At 49.7% G+C, this 22,253-nt stretch overlaps 1 protein-coding gene and 1 pseudogene across 5 annotated transcripts in view; both read right to left on the bottom strand.

Annotated features, from left to right (window-relative positions):
• Nucleotides 1-1,065: 1,065 nt before the first annotated feature.
• LOC109286380 (uncharacterized) overlaps nt 1,066-22,253 on the bottom strand; it is a 74,651-nt gene continuing 53,463 nt past the window's right edge. For all 5 annotated transcript variants that reach the window (XM_059730010.1, XM_059729974.1, XM_059730069.1 and 2 more), the window contains one exon: nt 1,066-7,599. In XM_059730010.1, the coding sequence (XP_059585993.1) occupies nt 2,592-4,007 (1,416 nt within the window). In that variant the 5' untranslated portion in view covers nt 4,008-7,599 and the 3' untranslated portion in view covers nt 1,066-2,591. The remainder of the gene's footprint in view (nt 7,600-22,253) is intronic.
• LOC132247831 (U2 spliceosomal RNA) lies at nt 16,143-16,316 on the bottom strand (annotated as a pseudogene).

Genomic DNA, 22,253 nt, shown 5'->3' with positions numbered 1-22,253 from the left:
ATAGGCCTGCAGGGCCAGGGAGAGGAGCACAGGGAGCTCTGTGGAACATGACGTCCTGAGGGCAAGGTCAGAACAAATGTTGAGGCAAGATCGATTCCACACCCCGTAGACACCCAGGGCAAAGAGAGGCACCAAGGGACGGGCAAGAGAGGACCAGAGCAGGAGAGAATATCGACTGGCAATCCATCACCTAGTCATCCTGAGACTGGCAATCCATCACATAGTCATCCTGAGGGCTGGTGTATGGATGGGGTGTAAGGAAGGTGGAGCCCCAAGAATGCCCACAAAGGGCAGCGCCCGATCCGTGAGATCCCACGAGGGAGAGTCCCGCTACTGAAAGGAAGACCAAGTCATGACAGGTCAGTGTTGGGGCCTTCCTCGGGGGCGAACGCAGCCCAACATCCAAATCACAGGGATTCGCCCTGTGGTCTTAACTGGGTGTGCGCTCTAAGGCCACTAGAGACTGCCTACATCAATCTAGGTGGGGGCATCATTGTTTCTTGTCTTCCCCTGGGGTGCCTTGGTGAACAGATGCTTGGTGAACAGATGTATGCCCCTAATATACTTATAAGCTGCCACCAAGCTTTTAATACCTGAATCCAAATTGTTAACGAACATGTTGAAAACCACTGGTCCGAGTACCGAAACCTGAGGGTCATCTTCTGCCTTGTTGACTCAGCTCCGCCTATTAATATTGTCTCGGTCCTATCTTGGAGCCAGTTACCGAGCCACCGGACTGTAAAGTAGTCAAGGCCACATTTTCCCTATTTTACCAAGAGGACATCACAGGAGACTAGGTCAAAGGGCTTTTTGAAGTCCAAGTATATGACATCAGCCTCATTTCCCCTATCTAGGTGGCGAGTTACCTAATCATAGAGGTTGAAATGAGGTTGGTCAGGCATGACCTGCCTGCAACGAAGCCATGTTGGCTGTCCTTTATGTGCGGGCCGGGTCAGACCCCAGGCCCTTTTCGTCGCTCTGCACGCGGGCTGTGGTCAGCAGCCCGGGCAGGCCGGGTCGGAGAGGGAGGTCGCCGAGCTAGAATTAGACACAGACACGTAACGGTTGATTTTAAGATTGTTTTACTTACACCGAGATGGTCGCGGTGCAGGCTGAGAACTTGCTTGAGTTGCGGTTACAACAGAAAACACGAACACACGTGGAGTTTGCTAGGCTCCACGCAGACAAAACTCCGGATGTCCAGGACAAGCGCGCATTAAACTCGTCGTTACGTCTTATAGTAGGCTCCGTTCGAAGACGGGAAGAGGTGGAAGGTGGATCAGGCTGCCAAACTCCTCTGAGCGACACACAGGGTTTCTATTACCCTGCCGCGCACACCCAGAGTCCCCACGAGATGGATGCGGAGTCCTCTTCGGCTTGGGCAGAAACTGCTCAAGCCTCTTATACGGCTAGCAGGCCAATCGCTAGCCGCCACATGTGAATAATTTAGAACTAGCCAATTGCGGGGCACGAATTTGCATACGACGAGCGGGAACTCTTTGCACCATGCATTTCTGTGTTGCAAAGGAAATGCACTCTGCAAAGATAGCTGCAAAGTGGCGGGAACACTCCTTTGCACGCAGATTCTCTGCACAGCAGAACTCCTCCGTGCAATGAAGCTGTAAACCCACGGGGATAATTCGAGTGCCGAAGCACACACAAAAAAAATCAGACCTTTGGGTCATGACATCCCCCCTTGCTGAAGGCACAATAGAATTATACTTCAACCCTATCATCCGGGTTGTTAACAGCTCTGTCAATGGTTCGCGAAACTAAACGAGCAAAAACAAAATCAGTCAACAATAAAAGTTTGTCCTCAAGGGATCGAATCAAATAATAACCGACACACACACATATACATAAAATCACATTCATAACAAAAAACTGAACGATCATGACTTCGGTGGGTGTCATGGTGGAATCGTGCGTCAGGCCTTTGTTCCTTTCAGTGATGTTGTCCCTCTCGGGCCTCTCTCCACCACGCACTCCAAATCCCTGATCTGTAAAAGAACTCTCTCAAAATGGTTATTCACAAATCACACAGGACTGCACAATAATGCAGTCGATTAAACTTATCATCACTATTAAATACAAATACGTAAACACGATTTTATACTGGACAGCTCTCTTTCTTTTCACGCTTAGCAACTCGACAAAATCATCGATGAGTCATCACCGCCTTCTGCTAGATAGTGAAAACCTAACTCATAGGCTAGCTGCCATTGTCCCGCGTCTCCTAAAATCCGGAGCTGTCTCTTATTAAGTCCAGAACGCTGCAGGAGGTATCCAAACATGTATCTCTCCTCTTGCGTTCGCTGGCGTAATACTGGACGCTCGGATTCGCGGTGTTTCGTGTTCTGAGCCTCAGTCGGGCGTTGACACTCCCGATCACTGGATAGTCTTGGCTCCATTAGGACGCGCAGTCTTGACAACTGATGAAGGAGACTACTCACAGGATGATCGACCAGTGGGTTCAGCACAATCCGCAAAACCACGATGTTTCTTTGCCTGTAAACCTTAAGACAACTATCTATGCTGTCGAGAGTCACTGGAACGGTTCCAGGGTCTCGCAGGTGACGGTGAGGCCACAGTCACATTCGTTGGAGCGGCGTTAGTCCCAACGTACATTCTCTTGGGTTCCAGGCGCAGTACGAAACTCCGATAATAGCCAGTACAAGCTGTTCTGCACCGGTGTGCTCTGGTCGTCCGTCGTGCCATGCGTGGGCCTTCTGTTCGATCGCTCCTGCCACAAGCGCTGGAATCGGAATAGGCCAGTGGACGCTAAATGCCACCATGTCGATGTCGGTGACATGTCCCCTACTCCATGAAGCTTGTCTCACCAAGAAGCTTGCTTCTTCCTGGTCCAGGAGGTCGGACCCAAGTTCCACGACTAGACGTCCCAACCACACAGCCAGAGTTTCGTCGGGTCGGATCCTGGATTCTCTACACAAATTCTGCAGTTCGGCTCTGGAACGAGCGTAATAGGTGGTAGCTTGAACTGCACTCTGAAGACCGATGACTGGGCTGCTTGATGCTGCAGGCTGATCAATTTCCTCATGAGTTATCATTGCTGTTGCTATTTCTGTCGGAGCTGTAGTCATTGTTACAGTGGGAGTTGTTGTTGTTTCAGGCGGGAGGGGCGGATGCACTCCTCCACTTGACTCCCCCTCCCTTCGGCAGAGGGGCGTGGTCGGCGGAACCAACGCTGCGTCACTGGGCGGAGTTACCGGCCGAACCCTTGCGGGCTCTCCCGAAGCTCCATCCCTCTCTTCCGGCTTCTCCACGCGGTCTTCTCTCTGCTCGGCGCCATCTTGTTGGGGCAGTTTAAGATCCCCTTTCTCAGCCGCTTCTCTGACCGCCCAAACGGCCATATGCAGCTGGGTCTTCAAGCTTAAAGTTTCACTCATCAAATCAGTTATAGTTTGAAAGGTTGCATTTAGTTTTCCCCCCTTGTCGCACCGTAGGACCACTCTCTCATTTACGGCGCAGTCCTCCGTCTCCGGGTCTTCGCGGAGCTCGGACGGACACTCTCGACTCCTTAGTCTAGGCACCACCATGCAAGGGGAAAACCAGCCGATTGGCATCGTCTCTCCCATCTCTCGGGCACACCGTGAGCAACAGACACACTCCCGGGTGGGGGTCGGGCTTACTGCGCTCGCTGGGTCGACTTCGGCAAGGGTCACAGCATCGAGGGGCCTATACAGGACCTGCTCATCGCCCATGATACACCCGAACGCCGCGGGGTGAAGATATATCTCTTTCCCTTCTAGGGCTCCGACTTCTGGAGTTCCCTCTTCTCCCCTTAACGAAAGGTGTCCACGGACACATCTCTTGCCTGTTCCGCCCGCCTGGTGGTACGCAAGGTACGCCTCCAGTTCTCTGACGCTTGCTATGCTGCGTCTCCCACTTCTCCAAGGGCAGTTCTCAACTAATTCTAACTCTAGCGAGCCCTCTCCTGATCCCATCGCCATGTGCCGTGGTGATCCCAATCCTATCCTCGTCGCCATGTCTCGGCCGGGCTGAACCGACTCGAGGTGATTCAGAATTTACCTGTTCGTCAGGGCGGGCTGGTGAATAGAGAGGCTGACAAAGCTTAATGGTTGCAAAAAACTTTACTTATGTCGCAGGTGGCTGCGAAGGAAATGGTTCGGTCGTCTGGACAACAATGTGAGTTGCTTCAGCTGGCGAGGCCAATGCCAGTAAACTCGTCCGTAATTCAAGCCGGCGGGAAAAGGGCACGTCTGGGACTGTGTTCGGCGACGGGAAGAGAGATCGATAGGTGATCAGTCTATCGATCAGCTAGCCGCAAGTCAGATCTCTTAGAGGCACTCTGCAGCGTGCTCAAAGCTCTTCGACTTGGGCGGAAGTCGCACTAATTTTTAAACGGCCAGCAAGCCAATTACTGGCCGCCACGTGTGAATAATTTAGCACTAGCCAATTGCGGGGCACGAATTTGCATCCGAATGGCGGGAACTCTTTGCACCATGCACTTCTGTGCTGCAAAGGGAAAATGCATCCTGCAAAGACAGCTTGCAAATTGGCGGGAACTCTCTCCTGCACGCGAGTTCTTTATGCAGCAAAAACCTTCGCTGTGCAAGAGGCTCTCATGTGTCAAGAAAATTCCATAGTGCCGAGGCACCAAACTCACTGGGTCGTGACACTTTAGAATGCTGCCTTCTGTTGGCCTACCAATAATGGATTCTTTGATAATTTTTTCCAGGATTTTACCAGGGATTGAGGTCAAGCTGATTCACCTGTAATTCCCTGAGTCCTTCTTTCTCCCTTTCTTGAAGATAGGCACCACATTGGCCCTCTTCCAGTCTTCTGGGACCTCTCCTGAGTGTCACGAGTCTTCAAATTATTTTGCCATAGGTTGTGCGATGATGTCTGCCAGTTCTTTTAGCACTCCTGGGTGTGGCTCATCCAGTCCAGCTGACTTGTAGATATTCATCCTCCCTAGGTGTTCCCCTGCAAGATCTTCGCCAGCTATGGGAGGGTGATCACCCCTCACCTTGATCATCCTGTAGCCTGTCAAGCAGGCTAACACCCTTGGACTGGTGGACTGCTGACACAAAGTATTTGTTTAGGAGTTCAGTTTTGTCCTGAATGTTGGTTATCAGCTGTCCCATTTTGTTCATCAGGGGCCCTACTTCCTACATATCTAAAGAAGGACTTTTTGTTGTCCTTGATTCCAGTTGCCAATTTGTATTTGGTTTGTGCCTTTGCTTGCCTGATCCGCTCCCTACAGGTGTGGGCTATTGCTGAGTACTCCTCTTTGGTGGTAATTTCTGACTTCCATCCCTTATATACTTCTCTTTAATTTCAGGAGGTTCATGACTTCCCTATTGAGCCAAGGGGGTCCCCCAGCCCTTTTGCTGCCTTTCTTACAAAAAAGGAATGGATTTCCTTTGTGCTCCTAGGATTGCTTCCTTGAGGAACAACTACTCTTCTTGTGCTCCCTTCCTCCTTGGACCATGGTCCCACAGGAGTGGAAAGTTGGGGACCAGGTCATGTATCAATCCTCAGATACACTTATCTTTGCTCATATCTGGAAGGGTCCAGTGTGTATCATCAACAAGGCTAGCTCCATTGTGTATTAAATGGACATCTGTGAGGCAAAAAGAAAAATGCAGAAATGGTTCCACTCCTCACAGTTAAAAGACTGGAAGGGAAGCTAAAGGAAACATTGTGATTATGATGGATTATTAATTGGGTCTTTTAGGCCCATGTTTTTGTGTTCTGTTTTTCAGGTATTATTAAGATGTGGACTCTATGGTTTAAGATTCTCACACTAATGCTGATGCTTGTACCTCTGGTGCATGGAGACACCCGAAAAGGAGAATGCAGAGGAGACTTACACTTGGGCCTACCACTCTATGAGCAAGGCTGTCATTGTTGTGTGGTACTCCATTATTGTTAGAAATTACCAAAGGAAATGCAGTGTGATGCAGTTAACTCCAAGGGAGTATATTTCATAATTTCATAAGGCCTTATATTTCATAATTTCATAAGGCCTAATTCCATATTCCTTACAGTTTAAATTTGATCCCTCTCTATTCCCTGTAATTAAGGCCCACGTGAGGCCCAACGACTAGGGAGTGACGAACCAATTGCCCATGGGATCACGAGCGCGACCACTCATGGAGCAAACACAAGCACACACTGCATTCAACAGCTTTATTGAAGTGGAGGCAATTTCGGGTGGGTCCCCACCAAACTGAGGAGTGGGTCTCCACCAAACTGAGTATAAATCTTACACAACCCTTACAAAATGTCATTGCCAAGAACATAGTCGACCAAGCCTTAAAGGGAGATATACCTGAAGTCATTAGAAGAAAACATGTAACCAACCCCTGGGCCAAGTTGGTTACATCAGCACTCAATATCACCACACAAACATTGAGCCTCACCATTCTTGACTATCAGCCACAGCAAATCCTAATAGCTAGCCCAATAATACCTCTAGGTGTCATAATTAACAAAACAGTTCTCATGCCTATAATATTCTCCCAGTGGGCAGCTGAAGTACAACACCACTGGAAAGAGATCAACTTGAAGCTGTGTGAAAGAGTTAATCAACAAGCTTATGTATGTCCAAGCTATGTTTTGTATTATAAAGATGTTTGCCTAAGTAATGATCAAGCAGAATGTCAGTATTCTATGTACCAAGATTATTTTAACCGAAGTAATATTGTTGATATAGGGGAGGGATGTGTATGCTTTAGAACCATGTGAGATGTAGTGTTAATTAGTCTGGGAAGCTAAAGGTTTTAATTGCTTGCTAGCAACGTTGTCCCATAAATACCAATAACTAATTTGGCCAGGGCGGAGGTCCTCCAAGATCTTTCGTAAGGCAGCCAGGCGATTTAGGTCAAATGACCCATTTTCTGGCCATTGTCTTCCCAAATCTAACTGGGACGTATAAGACGTCCAATTAGTTAAACAGAGTTCTGCCATATGAGACTTGGACAGTTCCGCCCGTCCCTCCAAATGTTTCCAATTCTTAATCATAAAATCAAGGGGTGAATCAGGAATAACTTTCCCTAAACCGGAACCCATGATTATATCTAAGCACAAGCAGTCTTATTTCCCTAAGTCCTACCTGCCTAGAAGCTGTTTCGTCCACGTACAACAACCGGTGTTCTTGGACCCCACTGGCTTTCTCCGTGAGGAGGGGCGTCTTGAGTCCGAGACCCTAGTCATTGGCCGTTATAACAGCATTTCTACCTTATATCCGTGTCTTTCGCCTTTCGGCTAGGCTGCTGGCTCTATCAGCGTTTAAATCAGCAGACAGATACCCTCAAAGACTGCTTCCAGAGACCTCTAGAGGTAAAACCAGAAAACCAGAAACCAGACAGAAACCAAAAACATACCTGACCTGAGGTACTCGCCGGTACCGTTCCTTTACCCGACTTGAGGATCCCGCCTTATTGGTCCTGAGGGGACCGTCCACCTCCCGAGACTAACCCAATAGGTGAACTCACCTGGTGCGCGCTGTGGTGTTGGGGGATGGAGGTCTCCAAAGGCGCCAAGCTAGACGGGTCCCATCTGGGGTGCCAAATTGTGGTGGAAAAAACCTCCCTAAGGTCCGTTGTCTAGCTGTAATTTGATTGACAGACAACGCGGGTAAAAAAAGACGGCTGTTTATTTGCTCAAGCAAAGACCGTAAAGCCAACAAAAGGCAAAATGGCCCCCCCTCAAGGATGAGGCGATCTTTTATACTTCTTACAACAAAGCAAGACTATATGGTTAATAAAAAGCAATACTTGGGGCGGTGCTTTATAAATCTTTGTAACAGCATATTTCTATTAAGCTGAACTAGCACTTTTAAAAGCTAAAAGTTAAGTAACAGTAACATTATAATATGTTAGCAAAACCTTACACAGTAGAAGATACTTCTCAAGGACGCAACTAGTATGCCCAAAACAATGGTTTCTCTGTCTTATCTTACTTCTTGCTGTAGCTGATTTTTTTTAGCACACAGACACAGATTCACTTTTTAACTCAGAAAATGCTTGGTGCAGTTAAAATGATTACATGACACAAGCAAAGGCCTAGCTATCATTCTGCCTTGTGGTCAGCTGCATTGCTAGGCCACAGGTCATGCCTTGTATTCAGCTGTAGAGCTAATACTTCTTAATAATCCAAATTATTGTAAACCTAACAGTATGCTATCAGAAAACTGTTCTATTTCAGGGTAATAACAAACCTGCGCACTACACAAGCACGCCACGTACCAGTCATACAAACCAACACTATCACTTCACATATGAAAAGAATGACCACAAGGTGCAGTATTATATTTAGAACCCCTGTCGCCGTGGGGGGACCATCCGAGAAGTGGCTCCCACCACGCACGTCTTCTTGATTGTTCGACTTTGTTTAAAATGTTTAGGATTTGTTCGTTATCACGAGTGACCTCGACAAATCAGTTGTCTTGCCCTCTTCTCACTTTCTTTTAGCAAATAGGTGAGTTCCGGACGCTGCAGTAACGCTCAGACTGCATGCAGGGGCACACCCAAAGGAATCACCTGATGGCGGACTACAGTGCTCTGGGTGGCGTGTTGAAGGAATTCGGTGCACAGGTGGTTTTCTATTCCATCCTACCAGTGACCGGACGAGGAAGAAGGCAGGAGAACTGCATCAGAGAGACCAACTGGCGGCTTCGGCAGTGGTGTCTCGAGGCAGGCTTCGGATTCCTGGACAATGACCCGCACATCATGACGAGGGACATGCTCAGCTGGGACGGGCTTCACCTGTCCCCCAAAGGTAAGCGTGTGTTTTCTACTAGGTTGGCGGATCTCCTCCGGCGGGCTTTAAACTAGGCTCGTCGGGGGGAGGGGAGTACGAGGGCAGGGGAAGCTGTGGGCCACCAAAACATGTGGCACCCACAAGGACAGCCCAGCCTGAAGAAGGAGGACATTGGAAACCTGAAAGCCATGGGGAGATCAGCACTACAGAACAGGTAAGAAACAAGAAGGTAAAAAACAATGGGCCCCTTGGGACTCGGAGCGGGGGGGCAGCAAAGGCACCAGTCACAGGGCTCAAGTGCCTATATACTAATGCTAGGAGCATGGGGAACAAGCAGGATGAATTAGCGCTCCTGCTTGCACTAAACACCTATGACTTAGTGGGGCTAACAGAGACCTGGTGGGATTCATCCCATGACTGGGCGGTACATATTGAGGGCTATAGATTGTATAGAAAGGACAGGTCGGGGAAGAAGGGGGGGGGTTGCACTTTATGTCAGTGAGCAATATACATCAACCCTCATCAAGACAGAATCCAAGGTTGAGGAAGTAGAAGGATTGTGGGTTAGGCTACATGGGGGGCAAGGAGAAAGGGATTTGGTGGTAGGGGTCTGCTACAGACCCCCACACCAAGGGGAAGAAATAGATGTGGGGCTCCTGAGGCAACTCTCGGAGACCATAAAAGCTAAAGAGGCGGCAGTCATGGGGGACCTAAACTACCCGGACATCTGCTGGGAGACGCAGACAGCAAGGTCCCATCGCTCACGCAGGTTTCTAACCTGTATACAGGACCTGCACCTGACACAGGAGGTGCATGGTCCCACTAGGGGGAATGCCATACTGGATCTGGTATTGGCAACAGGGAATGACATGATAGGGGACCTCCAGATCGGTAGCCATTTGGGAGACAGTGATCACCTAATAATAGAATTCAACATAAGACGGCGAGTGGGTAAGGTAACTAGTAGGGTGAAAGTGCTAGACTTTAGGAAAGCTGATCTCAATGCACTCAGGCGATTAGTCAAGGAAGCACTGCAGAGTAGGAGTTTTGAAGGGATGGGAGCCCAAGAAGGGTGGCTGTGCCTAAAGGAAACGATCCTTCGGGCACAAAGCAAGACGATCCCCGAGCGAGGCAAAAAAGGGAAAGGGGCCAGGAGGCTTCCATGGCTGACCAGAGAAATCCAGGGCAGCCTAAGAGCCAAAAGGGGAGCACATAAAAAGTGGAAACAGGGTGAGATCACTAAAGATGAATATACCTCCTCTGCTCGTGCTTGTAGGGAGGCAGTTAGGCGGGCCAAAGCTACCATGGAGCTGAGGATGGCAACCCAAGTAAAAGACAACAAGAAATTGTTTCTTAGATATATTGGGAGTAAAAGGAAGGCCCAGGGAGGAATAGGACCCCTGCTAAATGGGCAGAAACAATTGGTGACAGACAGGGGGGACAAGGCTGAACTCCTCAACGAGTTCTTTGCCTCAGTGTTCCTAAGTGAGGGGCAGGACAAGTCTCTCACTGTGGTTGTAGAGAGGCAGCAGCAAGGTGCCAGACTTCCATACGTAGATCCTGAGGTGGTGCAGAGTCACTTGGAAGAACTGGATGCCTTTAAATCGGCAGGCCCGGATGGGCTCCATCCGAGGGTGCTGAAGGCACTGGCCAACATCATTGCAGAGCCACTGGCGGGAATATTCGAACGCTCATGGCGCACGGGCCAAGTCCCGGAGGACTGGAAAAGGGCTAACGTGGTCCCCATTTTCAAAAAGGGGAGGAAGGAGGACCCGGGCAACTATAGGCCAGTCAGTCTCACCTCCATCCTTGGTAAAGTCTTTGAAAAAATTATCAAGGCTCACATTTGTGAGAGCCCGGCAGGGCAAATTATGCTGAGGGGAAACCAGCACGGGTTTGTGGCGGGCAGATCGTGCCTGACCAATCTAGTCTCTTTCTATGACCAGGTTACGAAACGCCTGGACACAGGAGGAGGGGTGGATGTCGTATACTTAGACTTCAGGAAGGCCTTCGATACGGTATCCCACCCCATACTGGTGAACAAGCTAAGAGGCTGTGATGTGGATGACTGCACAGTCCGGTGGGTGACGAATTGGCTAGAGGGTTGCACCCAAAGAGTCGTGGTGGATGGGTCGGTCTCGACCTGGAAGGGTGTGGGCAGTGGGGTCCCGCAGGGCTCGGTCCTTGGACCGATACTCTTTAATGTCTTCATCAGCGACTTGGACGAGGGAGTCAAATGTACTCTGTCCAAGTTTGCAGATGACACAAAGCTATGGGGAGAAGTGGACACGCCGGAGGGCAGGGAACAGCTGCAGGCAGACCTGGATAGGTTGGACAAGTGGGCAGAAAACAACAGGATGCAGTTCAACAAGGAGAAATGCAAAGTGCTGCACCTAGGGAGGAAAAATGTCCAGCACACCTACAGCCTAGGGAATGACCTGCTGGGTGGCACAGAGGTGGAAAGGGATCTTGGAGTCCTAGTGGACTCCAAGATGAACATGAGCCGGCAGTGTGACGAAGCCATCAGAAAAGCCAATGGCACTTTATCGTGCATCAGCAGATGCATGACGAATAGGTCCAGGGAGGTGATACTTCCCCTCTATAGGGCGCTGGTCAGACCGCAGTTGGAGTACTGCGTGCAATTCTGGGCACCACACTTCAAGAAGGATGCGGATAACCTGGAGAGGGTCCAGAGAAGGGCAACTCGTATGGTCAAGGGCCTGCAGACCAAGCCCCACGAGGAGAGACTAGAGAAACTGGACCTTTTCAGCCTCCGCAAGAGAAGGTTGAGAGGCGACCTTGTGGCTGCCTTTAAGTTCATCACGGGGGCACAGAAGGGAATTGGTGAGTATTTATTCACCAAGGCGCCCCCGGGGGTTACAAGAAACAATGGCCACAAGCTAGCAGAGAGCAGATTTAGATTGGACATTAGGAAGACCTTCTTCACAGTTCGAGTGGCCAAGGTCTGGAACGGGCTCCCAAGGGAGGTGGTGCTCTCCCCTACCCTGGGGGTCTTCAAGACGAGGTTAGATGAGTATCTAGCTGGGGTCATCTAGACCCAGCACTCTTTCCTGCTTATGCAGGGGGTCGGACTCGGTGATCTATTGAGGTCCCTTCCAACCCTAACATCTATGAATCTATGAACCTCCAACGTATTAAACATTGATAGATTAACAGTGGTAACAAATGACAAAATCACAACCTCTTAAGAGTTCTTGCATCATATATGCAAAATAGCGTGTTATGCCAATAAACCTTGTCTACCACCCAAACACGTGCTCAGACATAACAAAATCATTAAGGCCAAAAAAACAGTTAAGCTGAGACCCAGAAGTATTGCTCCATAGTTCTGCTGTACCTTGTCCAATCATGTTTTTCTGTGGTGGGGGATAGCTTTCAGACCCTTGAATCGATATCAACAAAACAGTCCCTAACTTGTGATTCCAGCAAATAACATTCAGTATCCCATTAACCACCCGTCTCAACAAACACTTTGGATCTGATGGGCACCGGTGCTGTGGACCCACAGTCCAAATGGCTTCTGCAGTGAGACTCCATGCATCCAAATTGACATGGACATTCACCTCTGGACCATCCACCTTACAGGTGACGACAGTTGCATATCCAGTTGGTAACATCAATTCTGAAATCTGTTTACTCCTGTGTGACTCACGATAGCCTCATCTGCCACTGAGTAGTCGCTGGCACCTCGTGTTGTTCTGGGCTCAATACCTGAGAGATCATTAGGATCACTGACGCCTTTTCCTGGATCATGGCAACAGTTGGCTCCTTCGCTTGACGCTGGACTGATAACCAACGGCCTCCTCCTCCTCCTCGCTGCTGCCGCGTTATCCCCTTGTGCTTGTAAAACAACCCGTGCCCGCCATGATCCCATCCAAATTCTATACTTGTCAAACACCCTTTCCACCCAAATCACTCACTGAACCTTCCCCTCCAGCCACCATTCATTATCCTTTGGCTCTAGCACATCATTAAACGTTCGAATAAACAAAACACGTTCCTTTCTTTGTCCCCCTGCTCAAAGTTTAACCCCTTTAACAACCCCTTTTCCACCAATGCTGCATGCTGCCCCCAAAAAGCCTCGTATGCCTCCCTCTTCCAAAATGTAGCCACCCGCACATGCAAATTTTTGTACGCTACTACCGCACTCAGATCATCAGGCTTGATTTTACAGTCCTCAAAGAGAACTCTGTCCATGAAGTCCATCCTTTCCAGTTTATTCATACCCTCAAAGCAGTCCCTTGTTAGAGTCACTTTAACCCTTAACTTTACCAGTCTCATCAGGTCATTTTCTCCCCAGAACGGTCCGGAATACTCTTCACTCTTCCCTCCAGCTCCCCTTTCCTCTCATCGATGCCCCTGTTGTTCATCTTCCTGCTGTCTTCTCTCCACGTTCCTCACTACTCTGTTTGCTTCTTGTGCCGTCTCCTCCTCCTCCCGCAATCTCGCTTCCTGCTTTTGCTTCCGACCCATGAGGGTCCACCTGCCTTCCTCACTTGAGGGTCCTCCTCAATCACCATCTGATCCAAGCCTCTCGTTATTCTGAGAACTTTGTTGGGGAAATCCACAATCATGCTCCACTTTCTCATAATATCGCTACCTAAAATACCCACATTGCCCAATTTAAATAAACCAAAACAACTCCCCAATTTGGGATCCAATATTCACTTCTCTCAATTTTGTGAATCCCACTCTTTCTTTGGAGCCATCGAATCCTTCTAAGATTGTATCTTGATCTTCGGATCGCATATATCTTTTGCTTTTTACTGACCCCCTGTTCTTCCCTGCCTGCACGTGGGGGAGGAGGGGAAGGTTCTGTTTTTTCTCATTTCTGGATTCCAGGTGTTCAGGTGACACAGGAGTCCAAGAGTCCCAGATGGCAGGGAGCTATGCAGATGCTGCAAAGAAAGGCACAGGCGTTGGAGAAGGAGCAGCCAGAGAAGGAACGGCTACAGCAAGGAGCAGGGGGTTCCTCATGGAGCTCAAGGTGACCGGGTATGACTCACAGACTGGGTACCTCCCCAATGGCATGAGAAGAGAAGATTTCAACAGGAAGGTCTTGCGAGAGCTGTTTCGGGTAAATAAGGAAGAAAGTCAGAATCCTGAGAGGATTTTGCGCACGCGAGTGGATTCCTGTGAGAAGATTTGATTGACTGGAGATTTGTTTGGTTAGGCGTGAATGGTGGGCTTGCTCGCTTGCTTGGTTGATGGTAATGAGTTTGCTTAGAGTGTGTAATTGAGATTGCAAGGCATGAGTCGTGTCCAAGGCGTGTATTAGTGCTTGTGACAGTGAGTGCAAGGGGGATGCGTTGTTCGAGGCACTGCATGCTGCCCACAGGCTGCCAGTTGGGTGGCCGTGTTTTACAATAACTGGTTGGCCTCCGCTGGTTTTCTACACGCTTTATTCTACTCTCCTTATGTGCCGTCTTTCTTTGGAGCACATAACTTGGAACAGGGCGCGTCCACACGAGACGCTTACTGTGCTGCTGACTAATTAACTACGTAGCAAACGTCTCAGCGTCTACATGTGCGCCCCTCATTAGGGCGCGCGAAACGAATAAACTCCGCAGCAGGGTAGTACTCGTAAAAACTTTTTTCATAGCCTTCCGTGCGGTAGACACTGAGCCTGCTGGCTGGGGCACGAGGGTACTTCGGTGCCGGGACTGCCTCCTGGCTAGCCCCGACACTGAAGCACGCTCTCGTGCCCCACCCAGCCCCTCCGCAGCCCTGAGCCTGGTCTGAGCAGCCCCGGGCTGGCAGGCTGTCCCCTGGGGCCCCCTGCCAGCCGGGACTGCTGTGACTCCCCTCAATGTGCTGCTGCGTTCCGGGCCCACGTGTAAACTGCGTGCCTGGGTGTTTCCTGGGAGCAATAAGCGCCGCAGTTTATTGCTGCCCCCTAATGGCATGTGTAGGTGTGCCCACGGAGAACTGCTGATACTTCCTGTACAGCAGCACAGTTTCCTTTTTGTTTCCCTGTTTATATACCATGTGATGTGTGGTTACAAAAATTAAGCTTTAATTGTATTTTATTTTAACCTGTATCATTATAAAAATGACGTAATCTGGCCAACTGGCATGGATTTGGAGATATTTCTAATATGCAAACACTTACTTGGTAACGAGCATGGCAGTATCTCTACATTCATTTTAGTTCTCATGAAGTTGACCTTTTCATACTCCCCGATTTAACAGCTCCCATGTTATGGAATAGAGGTCTGGATGATCCCAGGGGTAAAAGATTACTTCATGCAGATAATCCTGCTTTCATATCCGCAGCATGGTGAGTTCTGTAATTTACATTTCAAAAGCACCTCTTACACCACATATCCGTAGACCTCGTACTTTTATTTATACTATAAACTTTTCATAGCTTTTTTTTTCTTCCCCATATTTCTGAATTGGGCCTACCTAGCATTTTGGGGAGACCAGATTTTTCTGTCGTGATTTGTTCTCGGCAAGTAACAGGGTGGGTCAGTGCTTCTGTGTAGGATACAGTAATGTGCGACTTTTCTGAGCGTATGACAAGGTGTTCACTTCATGAATATTACCAGCCCCACAGTTTTTGCTGTTGTGGTGGTTACATTCGCTAGCAGCCCCTGAATTGACAAGTTCCGTGAACCGTCGAGGCTTCCAAAAGTCAATTTCTGGACTGGCGTTACCGCAGACAGCGCTGGGCGTTTCACGGGCACTGCTTACAGTGCTGCCAGCGCCGTGGTATTTGCAACAGGAATACTGGCAGCCTCTGGTCCCGCTGAAGAACTTCAGTTCCGGCTGTGTATGTAACGAGCACTATGCTGACACCGCCTTCCAGTCAGCGCAGGGTCCCTGTCTAGGGTTGGTCCCCTGCTTGTGCCACGCATACTCCTGGAGGAAGTAGAGGAAACGGGAAGGAAAGGTTTTGCTCTGTTTCAATCGTCCTCAGCTCCTTCACAGGGAACAATTAAGGGTGTTCCCGTTCAAATACAACTGGGTGGGTTCACAGTCAGTGATTAAGGGTGCTCAGCCACAATTAAAACATGTTCACACTCTCACGGGCAACAACTAAGGGTGTTCCCGTTCAAATACAACTGGGTGTATTTGACGGTTCACGGAACTTGTCAATTCAGGGGCTGCTAGCGAATGTAACCACCACAACGGCAAAAACTGTGGGGCTGGTAATATTCATAAAGTGAACACCTTGTCATACGCTCAGAAAAGTCGCACATTACTGTATCCTACAGAGAAGCACTGCCTAGACAGACACACCGCTTTTCCTCCTGACAACCGCACCTCCCCTTCAGGGCTTCCAACAGCCAGAGCATGTCAACACCCAACCCCCACAAGAAAAAGCTACAAGATCTACTTTTTGACACAGCCTCATTCTCCCCAAGGGGAGCTGCACCGTTCCTGGAGGCACTGGCATACCAGGCCGATGCATGGAGTGGATGGAGCAAGCTCCGAGTCCATCTCCCAGTCCCAAAAATCCATTTAATATAAAGTCCTCACATCGAGGACATATCAGATATTAAACTGATAAGAACAGATTGACTTTTATTAGTAGATGTTAAGGATTGTAAATCCAAAAAGGTGACAAAGCCGATAGGGAAAAACAGAGCACCCGGGCGAGGGACTAACAATAGAAGGATGGGGGTGAGGTGGCGAACGCAACTAGGTTACATGCGATACAAAGTTAGCCAACTAAGCCCGGGGGTAAGAGGAGAGGGGAGTGGGGAAGGGGAGGAGGGGGGTTTCGCGACACTGAGAGAAAAAGAGGATAGGAACACACATACCCATGACAATGGTCCGCAATGGTGGAAGAAGTGGTCCGAGGAAAAAGTGTCTCAGTCTATATATAGTCTATCGCGGGGGTCCTCTTCGGGTGGCGCAGGGTCGTCGTCCGTTGTTGATGAATCCTCTTGAAGCGAAGGTCCGTCTGGTGCGGGGGGGGGGGGGGGGGTGTTCAGCCGGTCCCCTCTGGGTCCGGTCCGGCGGCTGTTCTCCTGGTGGGGTCCGTGTACTGGCGGTGGCCCGTGATATGCTCCACGTAAATGTCGCGGGACCACCGGATGGTGTCGGACACCATGAGGCAGCGCATCAGCTTGGCGTAACGGCGGGAGATGCGGCAGGCACGCAGGACGCTCTCATTACTGGGGTCCCAAGCTCCGAGCGTTCCCACGATGAGCACGTCGACCGTCACGTCGTAGCCGTGGCCCCTCAAGGTGTCGGCCAGCGGAGCGTACTTCTCCCGCTTGCGAGCCCGGGTGTCTGTGAAGGCTTGGCGCTGGTTCTCGAACGGGATGGTGACGTCCACGATGACGATCTTCTTGGCCTCCTCGTCGGTGATCACGATGTCGGGGTGCATCTGGCTCTCGCAGCCCGGGACGGTGCGGTTGACGGAGACCTGCCCCGCAGCGGTTGGGATGGCCCTCACCAGCCGGTCCTGGACGGCGTTGTGGTGGAGTTGCCAGGCCCTGGCGTGCGGCTTGCAGCTGCACAGCACGTGGGGGAGGGTCTTGGCCGCGTAGCCACACCGCCGGCACCTCTCGTCCCGGTGGCTGAAGCGGACGGCCCCGTTGAGAGGCAGGCAGTTGAGGCGGGCGCGGTGGAGGAAGCGCCAGTCCGCGAAGCACGCGAAGCTCCCGCTAGGCATGAAGTGGTGACTTTTTTTTTTTTTTTTTAATTAATATCAAAATGTTTAATCATCTCTCCACACCATCTCCTTTTGACAATATTTCACAGAAAAACAATATCATACATAACACAATCGTAGGGGACGCCGTCCCCTTTCCAATCACAATTTCTCCACCGTTGTATCACTGAATCCTCTTTATACATAACCATTAATTCACTCCATGACAATACATTTTTGCTCTTTTCTCATACAGGTTCTTGGGACACTTCAAACATTTACAATACATTTTCACATTGTACACAGTCTTTTCACATAGTCTTCTATTTTCCTCCATTTTATTTGCATTTAACTTGTTTCCATCGTTCTTTATTTGTCACACACAATTCACCTTAGTTTTATCTCATTACCACTGTTTTTCCAATGTTTCATTTCCACCTTTCCCCTCTTTTCCCTAATTCCCGACGCTTTTCCTTGCCCTATTTCCCGACGCTTTCCTTTCCCTTCTCTCTCTCTTCTTCTTTTCTTTTCCCTGTCCTTACCCTATCCCGGCCGGCTGAAATAATTCCTGCCACCGAACGCCTTGCCATGCCCTACTCATCTTGCCCTTTTCTCCTTGTCCCTTTATGTAGTCTTTAATCTCGTAGTACCCTAGCTGTGTACATTCCCTTTGTGTGAAGTATACCCCTTTCCCTACTAACAAACATCTCGTTTTCCATAATGCCACCCTCATCCCCATCAAGACCACCTGTACTTCCCATTGCCTCTCTCCTTGTTTTACCAGTCCGTACACTGCGCTTTCATATGACACCCCCTGTGCCCACCCTATTGCCCTTAGAAATTTCCCTACTCTTCCCCACACCCTTCTCGCGAACGTGCACTCCCAAAAGACGTGATGCACCGTTTCTTCCTGTGTACAGCACTCCCGTGGGCACTCCACCGATCTCACCAGCCCCCATCGGTGTAGTACTTCCCTGACTGATAACACCCGCCTCACTATGCACCACGCTATGTCTCTATGAGTCCCTTTCCACCTTGCGTCTTCTATTCCCTTCCACACCTCTCACCTGCTCCCATGCCAAATCCCCCACGTCTGTCAACACATCTTTCTCCCTAATTGTGTTGAAAATCATCCTAGCTTTCTGTAGTCCTTCCAGCCCCAATTTGGCCAAACCTTTTGCCCTGACGAATGCCGCCAGCCTATCCACATGCTGCGATGGTTTCCCTGCCCATATCCCTGTCCACCTTTCACCAAATACCCCCCATGCCCTCAAAACTCTGCCTCCCCAGTACTTTGCCCATTTCCCCGCTATTTCTTCCCTTTTCCGTGCTTCCCTGACTAATGCTGCCACCCCGTGCCCATATACGAACGTTTCCACCTCTGGAAAACCCCATCCCCCTAGCTCCCCCGCTTTATAAATCTCCCTACGCGCTACCTTTTCTCCCTTACTTCCCCAGAAAAACACACACAATTCCCTCTGTATCCTCCTCGCTTGCCTCCACGATGGGGGGTATACCCACCCTACAAACAGCAGGTTCGGTAAGATCACTGACTTGATTAATTTTACCTTCCCTGTCTTTGACAACCCTCTCCCTCCCCATATCCCCAACACCTTTCTAACCTGCCCCCACACTTCTCCCCACGCTGTTTCCCCTTTTCCATCTTTCTCAAAGCTTATCCCTAATATTTTTAGCCCTCCCTCTACCACCTGCAACCCATATTCCTCCAGACCCTCCCAGTTCCCTATGCCCCATATTTTACTTTTCCCCTTATTTAATCTTGCTCCAGCTACCCTTCCGTATTCTTCCGTATGTTCCAGCGCCCTCCTCACTGACCTCCTGTCCCTCACCAGGAATGTTACGTCATCCATATATAGCAGCGCTTTCACTTCTCCTCCTCCTGGTATCTTTATCCCTTGAATTTGGTCGTCCCGTCTTATCTTCCTTCCTACCGCCTCTATCCCACACACGAAAAGCCCTGGTGACAAAGGGCACCCCTGCCTTACCCCTACCTCTATTTTAATCTCCTCTCCCAAGTGTCCTTTTAACAGCACCCTGCTGAAAGCCCCCCCGATACACTTCCCTCACCCATCCTATGTAGTTTCCCGGGAACCCCATCTTTTCCAGCACCGTGAACAGATACTCGTGTCTCACCCTATCGTACGCTTTCTCCAAATCCAGGTTTCCCACCACCATATTCCAGTTCCTATCCCTCACATACTCTATTATGTCCCTCACCACCCAGTGTGTTTGTGTTATCTTTCTCCCTTCCACCACGCACATCTGTTCTTCCCCTATCACCTGTGCCAATACCCCCTTCATTCTTTCCGCCAGCATTCTCGTGTACAGTTTGTACTCCACGTTTAATAACGTGATTGGCCTCCAATTTTTCAAACTCTTTTTCTCCCCCTTCTTATATAATAATACTATCACCCCTTCTGCAAACCCTTGCCCTACCTTTCCCCTTTCCATCATCTCTTTAAATACCTCCTTGACGTCTGTTCCCAACCACCCCCAAAATTTTCTGTAAAATTCCCCCGGTATCCCATCCACCCCTGGGACTTTATTTGTCTTCATTCCTTCCAGACACCCTTCTATTTCTTCTACTGTCACCTCTCTTCCCAAATCGTCCCTTTCCTCTTCCTTTAATTGCTGCATTTCTTCCTCTTCTACCCTCCTTTCTTCTTCTTCCGCCTCCCCTTTACTGTACAGGTCCCTATAGAACCTTGTTACCTCTTTTAAAATCTCCTTCTGCTCCTTTACTACCTGCCCCCCTTCCATCATTATCTCCCTCATTTCTTTCTTCCTGTTCCGAACCCTCTTTGCAAAATATCCACTCCACTCCTCTCCTTCCTCTACCCATGGTGCTCGTGCCAGAAATATTCTCTCCCTTCCTCTTTGTTCAGACCACTCTTCCACCTCCTTTCGGGCCGTCCCCAGTTCCTCTTTTACTTCTTTTCCTGCTTCTGCTTCCTTTACTAATCCTTGTACTCTTTGCTGCTTCCGTAACAAACTGCGCTGTCGCTGCTTTGCCCGTTTCCCCCCTTGCTTTTTAAACCACTCTTTGATCCTTTCCTTCACCATTACCCACCACTCCCACCTGGTTTCAAAATACCTTTTCAACGTTCTCCATCCCTTGTATTCTTCCACAAACTCCCTACATACCTTCCCCTCTTCTAGGTCCTTCAGATTCAACTTCCATACTCCCTTCCCCTGTGCTCCGCCCTCCCCTTGTCCTATCTCCACTCTTAATATGTTGTGGTCTGAAATTCCCGCTTCCCTTACCTCCTTCTTTTGCACTCTCAATCCTTCTGACACAAACACAAAATCTATCCTCGATCTTTTCCTCCCCCCTGGCTCTATCCTTGTCCAAGCAGTTTCACCCTTCCAAATATCTTTTAGCCCTTCTTCCCATGCCCATTTCCCTAGCAATTTCCCTGTTCCATCCAGTTCTCCCTCACATTCTTCCCCTACCCTATCCCCTTTTTCTATGATACAGTTAAAATCGCCCACTATGATTCGGTGCCCTCCTCCCCCACAACACACCCCCAGTTTTTTAAACAAAACCATCCTCTCTGCTTTCACCGCCGGTGCATACACGTTCCAGATCGTGACTATCTGCCCTTCCCATTCCAGCACCATCTTCTGTATCCGTCCCTCCACCAGCACTTGCACGCTTTTAACTTGTAGCGGCATCCGCCCTTCCCTAATCAAAATTCCCACCCCCAGGTTTTTGTTCCCTCCAGCTCCCGCCCACCAAGAAGGTCCCCACCGCCACCGCTTTCTCAACCAGCTCCACTCTCTTCCCCACCCTATCCCACACTCCTGCACACACAGCACTTCTGCGTCTGTTGTTTCTAAAATCTTCTTAATGTCCTCCCATCGCTGCTTCCTCAATAGACTCCTCACATTCCACGATATTATCCTTAGTGTTTTCCTCATTTCCTTACCCGTGGTGACCTTTGCCTTACTTCCCCTTTCCCGTCCTGTCCTGCCTTGTCACCCAGTGACCCCGTCTCCCTCATGCCGGTCATGTGAGCCAGGTTAGCGATCGCGGCCGGGCTCAAATAACCCTCCGCTCCCTCGCTTCCTTCCCCCTCCCTTCCGGGCTTCATTCCTCCATTGCGGGTTCTCTTGAGTGTTTCGTCCCCCCTCCTTTGTCTCCCACCCCTTTCTTCTTCTTCCCATCTCTTCCTCCCTTTTCCTCCCTTCTCCCCTTTCTTTTCTCTCTTTAGCTTTTTCTCTGTCCCACACGCTGCCTGCCCCAGCGGGATCTCCTGGCTCCCGTCTGAGCATGACACATCACCCTTTGTGGCTGGTTGTGACCCTGCCCGCTTTCCCTCTTCTCTCCCGCCCTCAGGCTCTCTTTCCACCAAGATTTCCATCGTGGAAGTTGTCAATCTGTCCAGCTCCTTCAACATTTCTAACCCTGTCTCCAATTCCAAACCTTCCCCTGCCTCTGTTTCCTCACACACCGATTCTTCCCGGCTCTCCGAGACCTCATTAGCAGACATTGCTGACTCGTTGTCTGCCTCCATCTCGCTCTCTTGTGCTTCTTTTTCCTCCTCCCTTCTTTCCTCCTGGTTTTTCGCCCTACTCGCATAGGAGTAGGGACACTCCCTATATGTGTGCCCCTCTTCCCCACATGTGATACATTTTATTTGTTTTTTGCACTCACTCGCCCTGTGTCCCATCTCCCCACATTTAAAGCACCTGGTTAGTGAGCAAAACGCTGCAATGTGCCCCCCTTTCCCACATCTACTACACAGCCGTGGCTGCCCAAAATAACTCACATAGCCCCTGCGGGGCCCTATGTAAAAGTTGGGAGCAATATGCTTTACCCCTCCGAAATGGGGGTCCTCCATTAGTCTCA

Source organism: Alligator mississippiensis, chromosome 1 (genome assembly GCF_030867095.1).
Source record: "Alligator mississippiensis isolate rAllMis1 chromosome 1, rAllMis1, whole genome shotgun sequence".
In the NCBI taxonomy this organism is placed as follows: Eukaryota; Metazoa; Chordata; order Crocodylia; family Alligatoridae; genus Alligator; species Alligator mississippiensis.
This window is presented reverse-complemented; position numbering and strand designations above follow the sequence as displayed.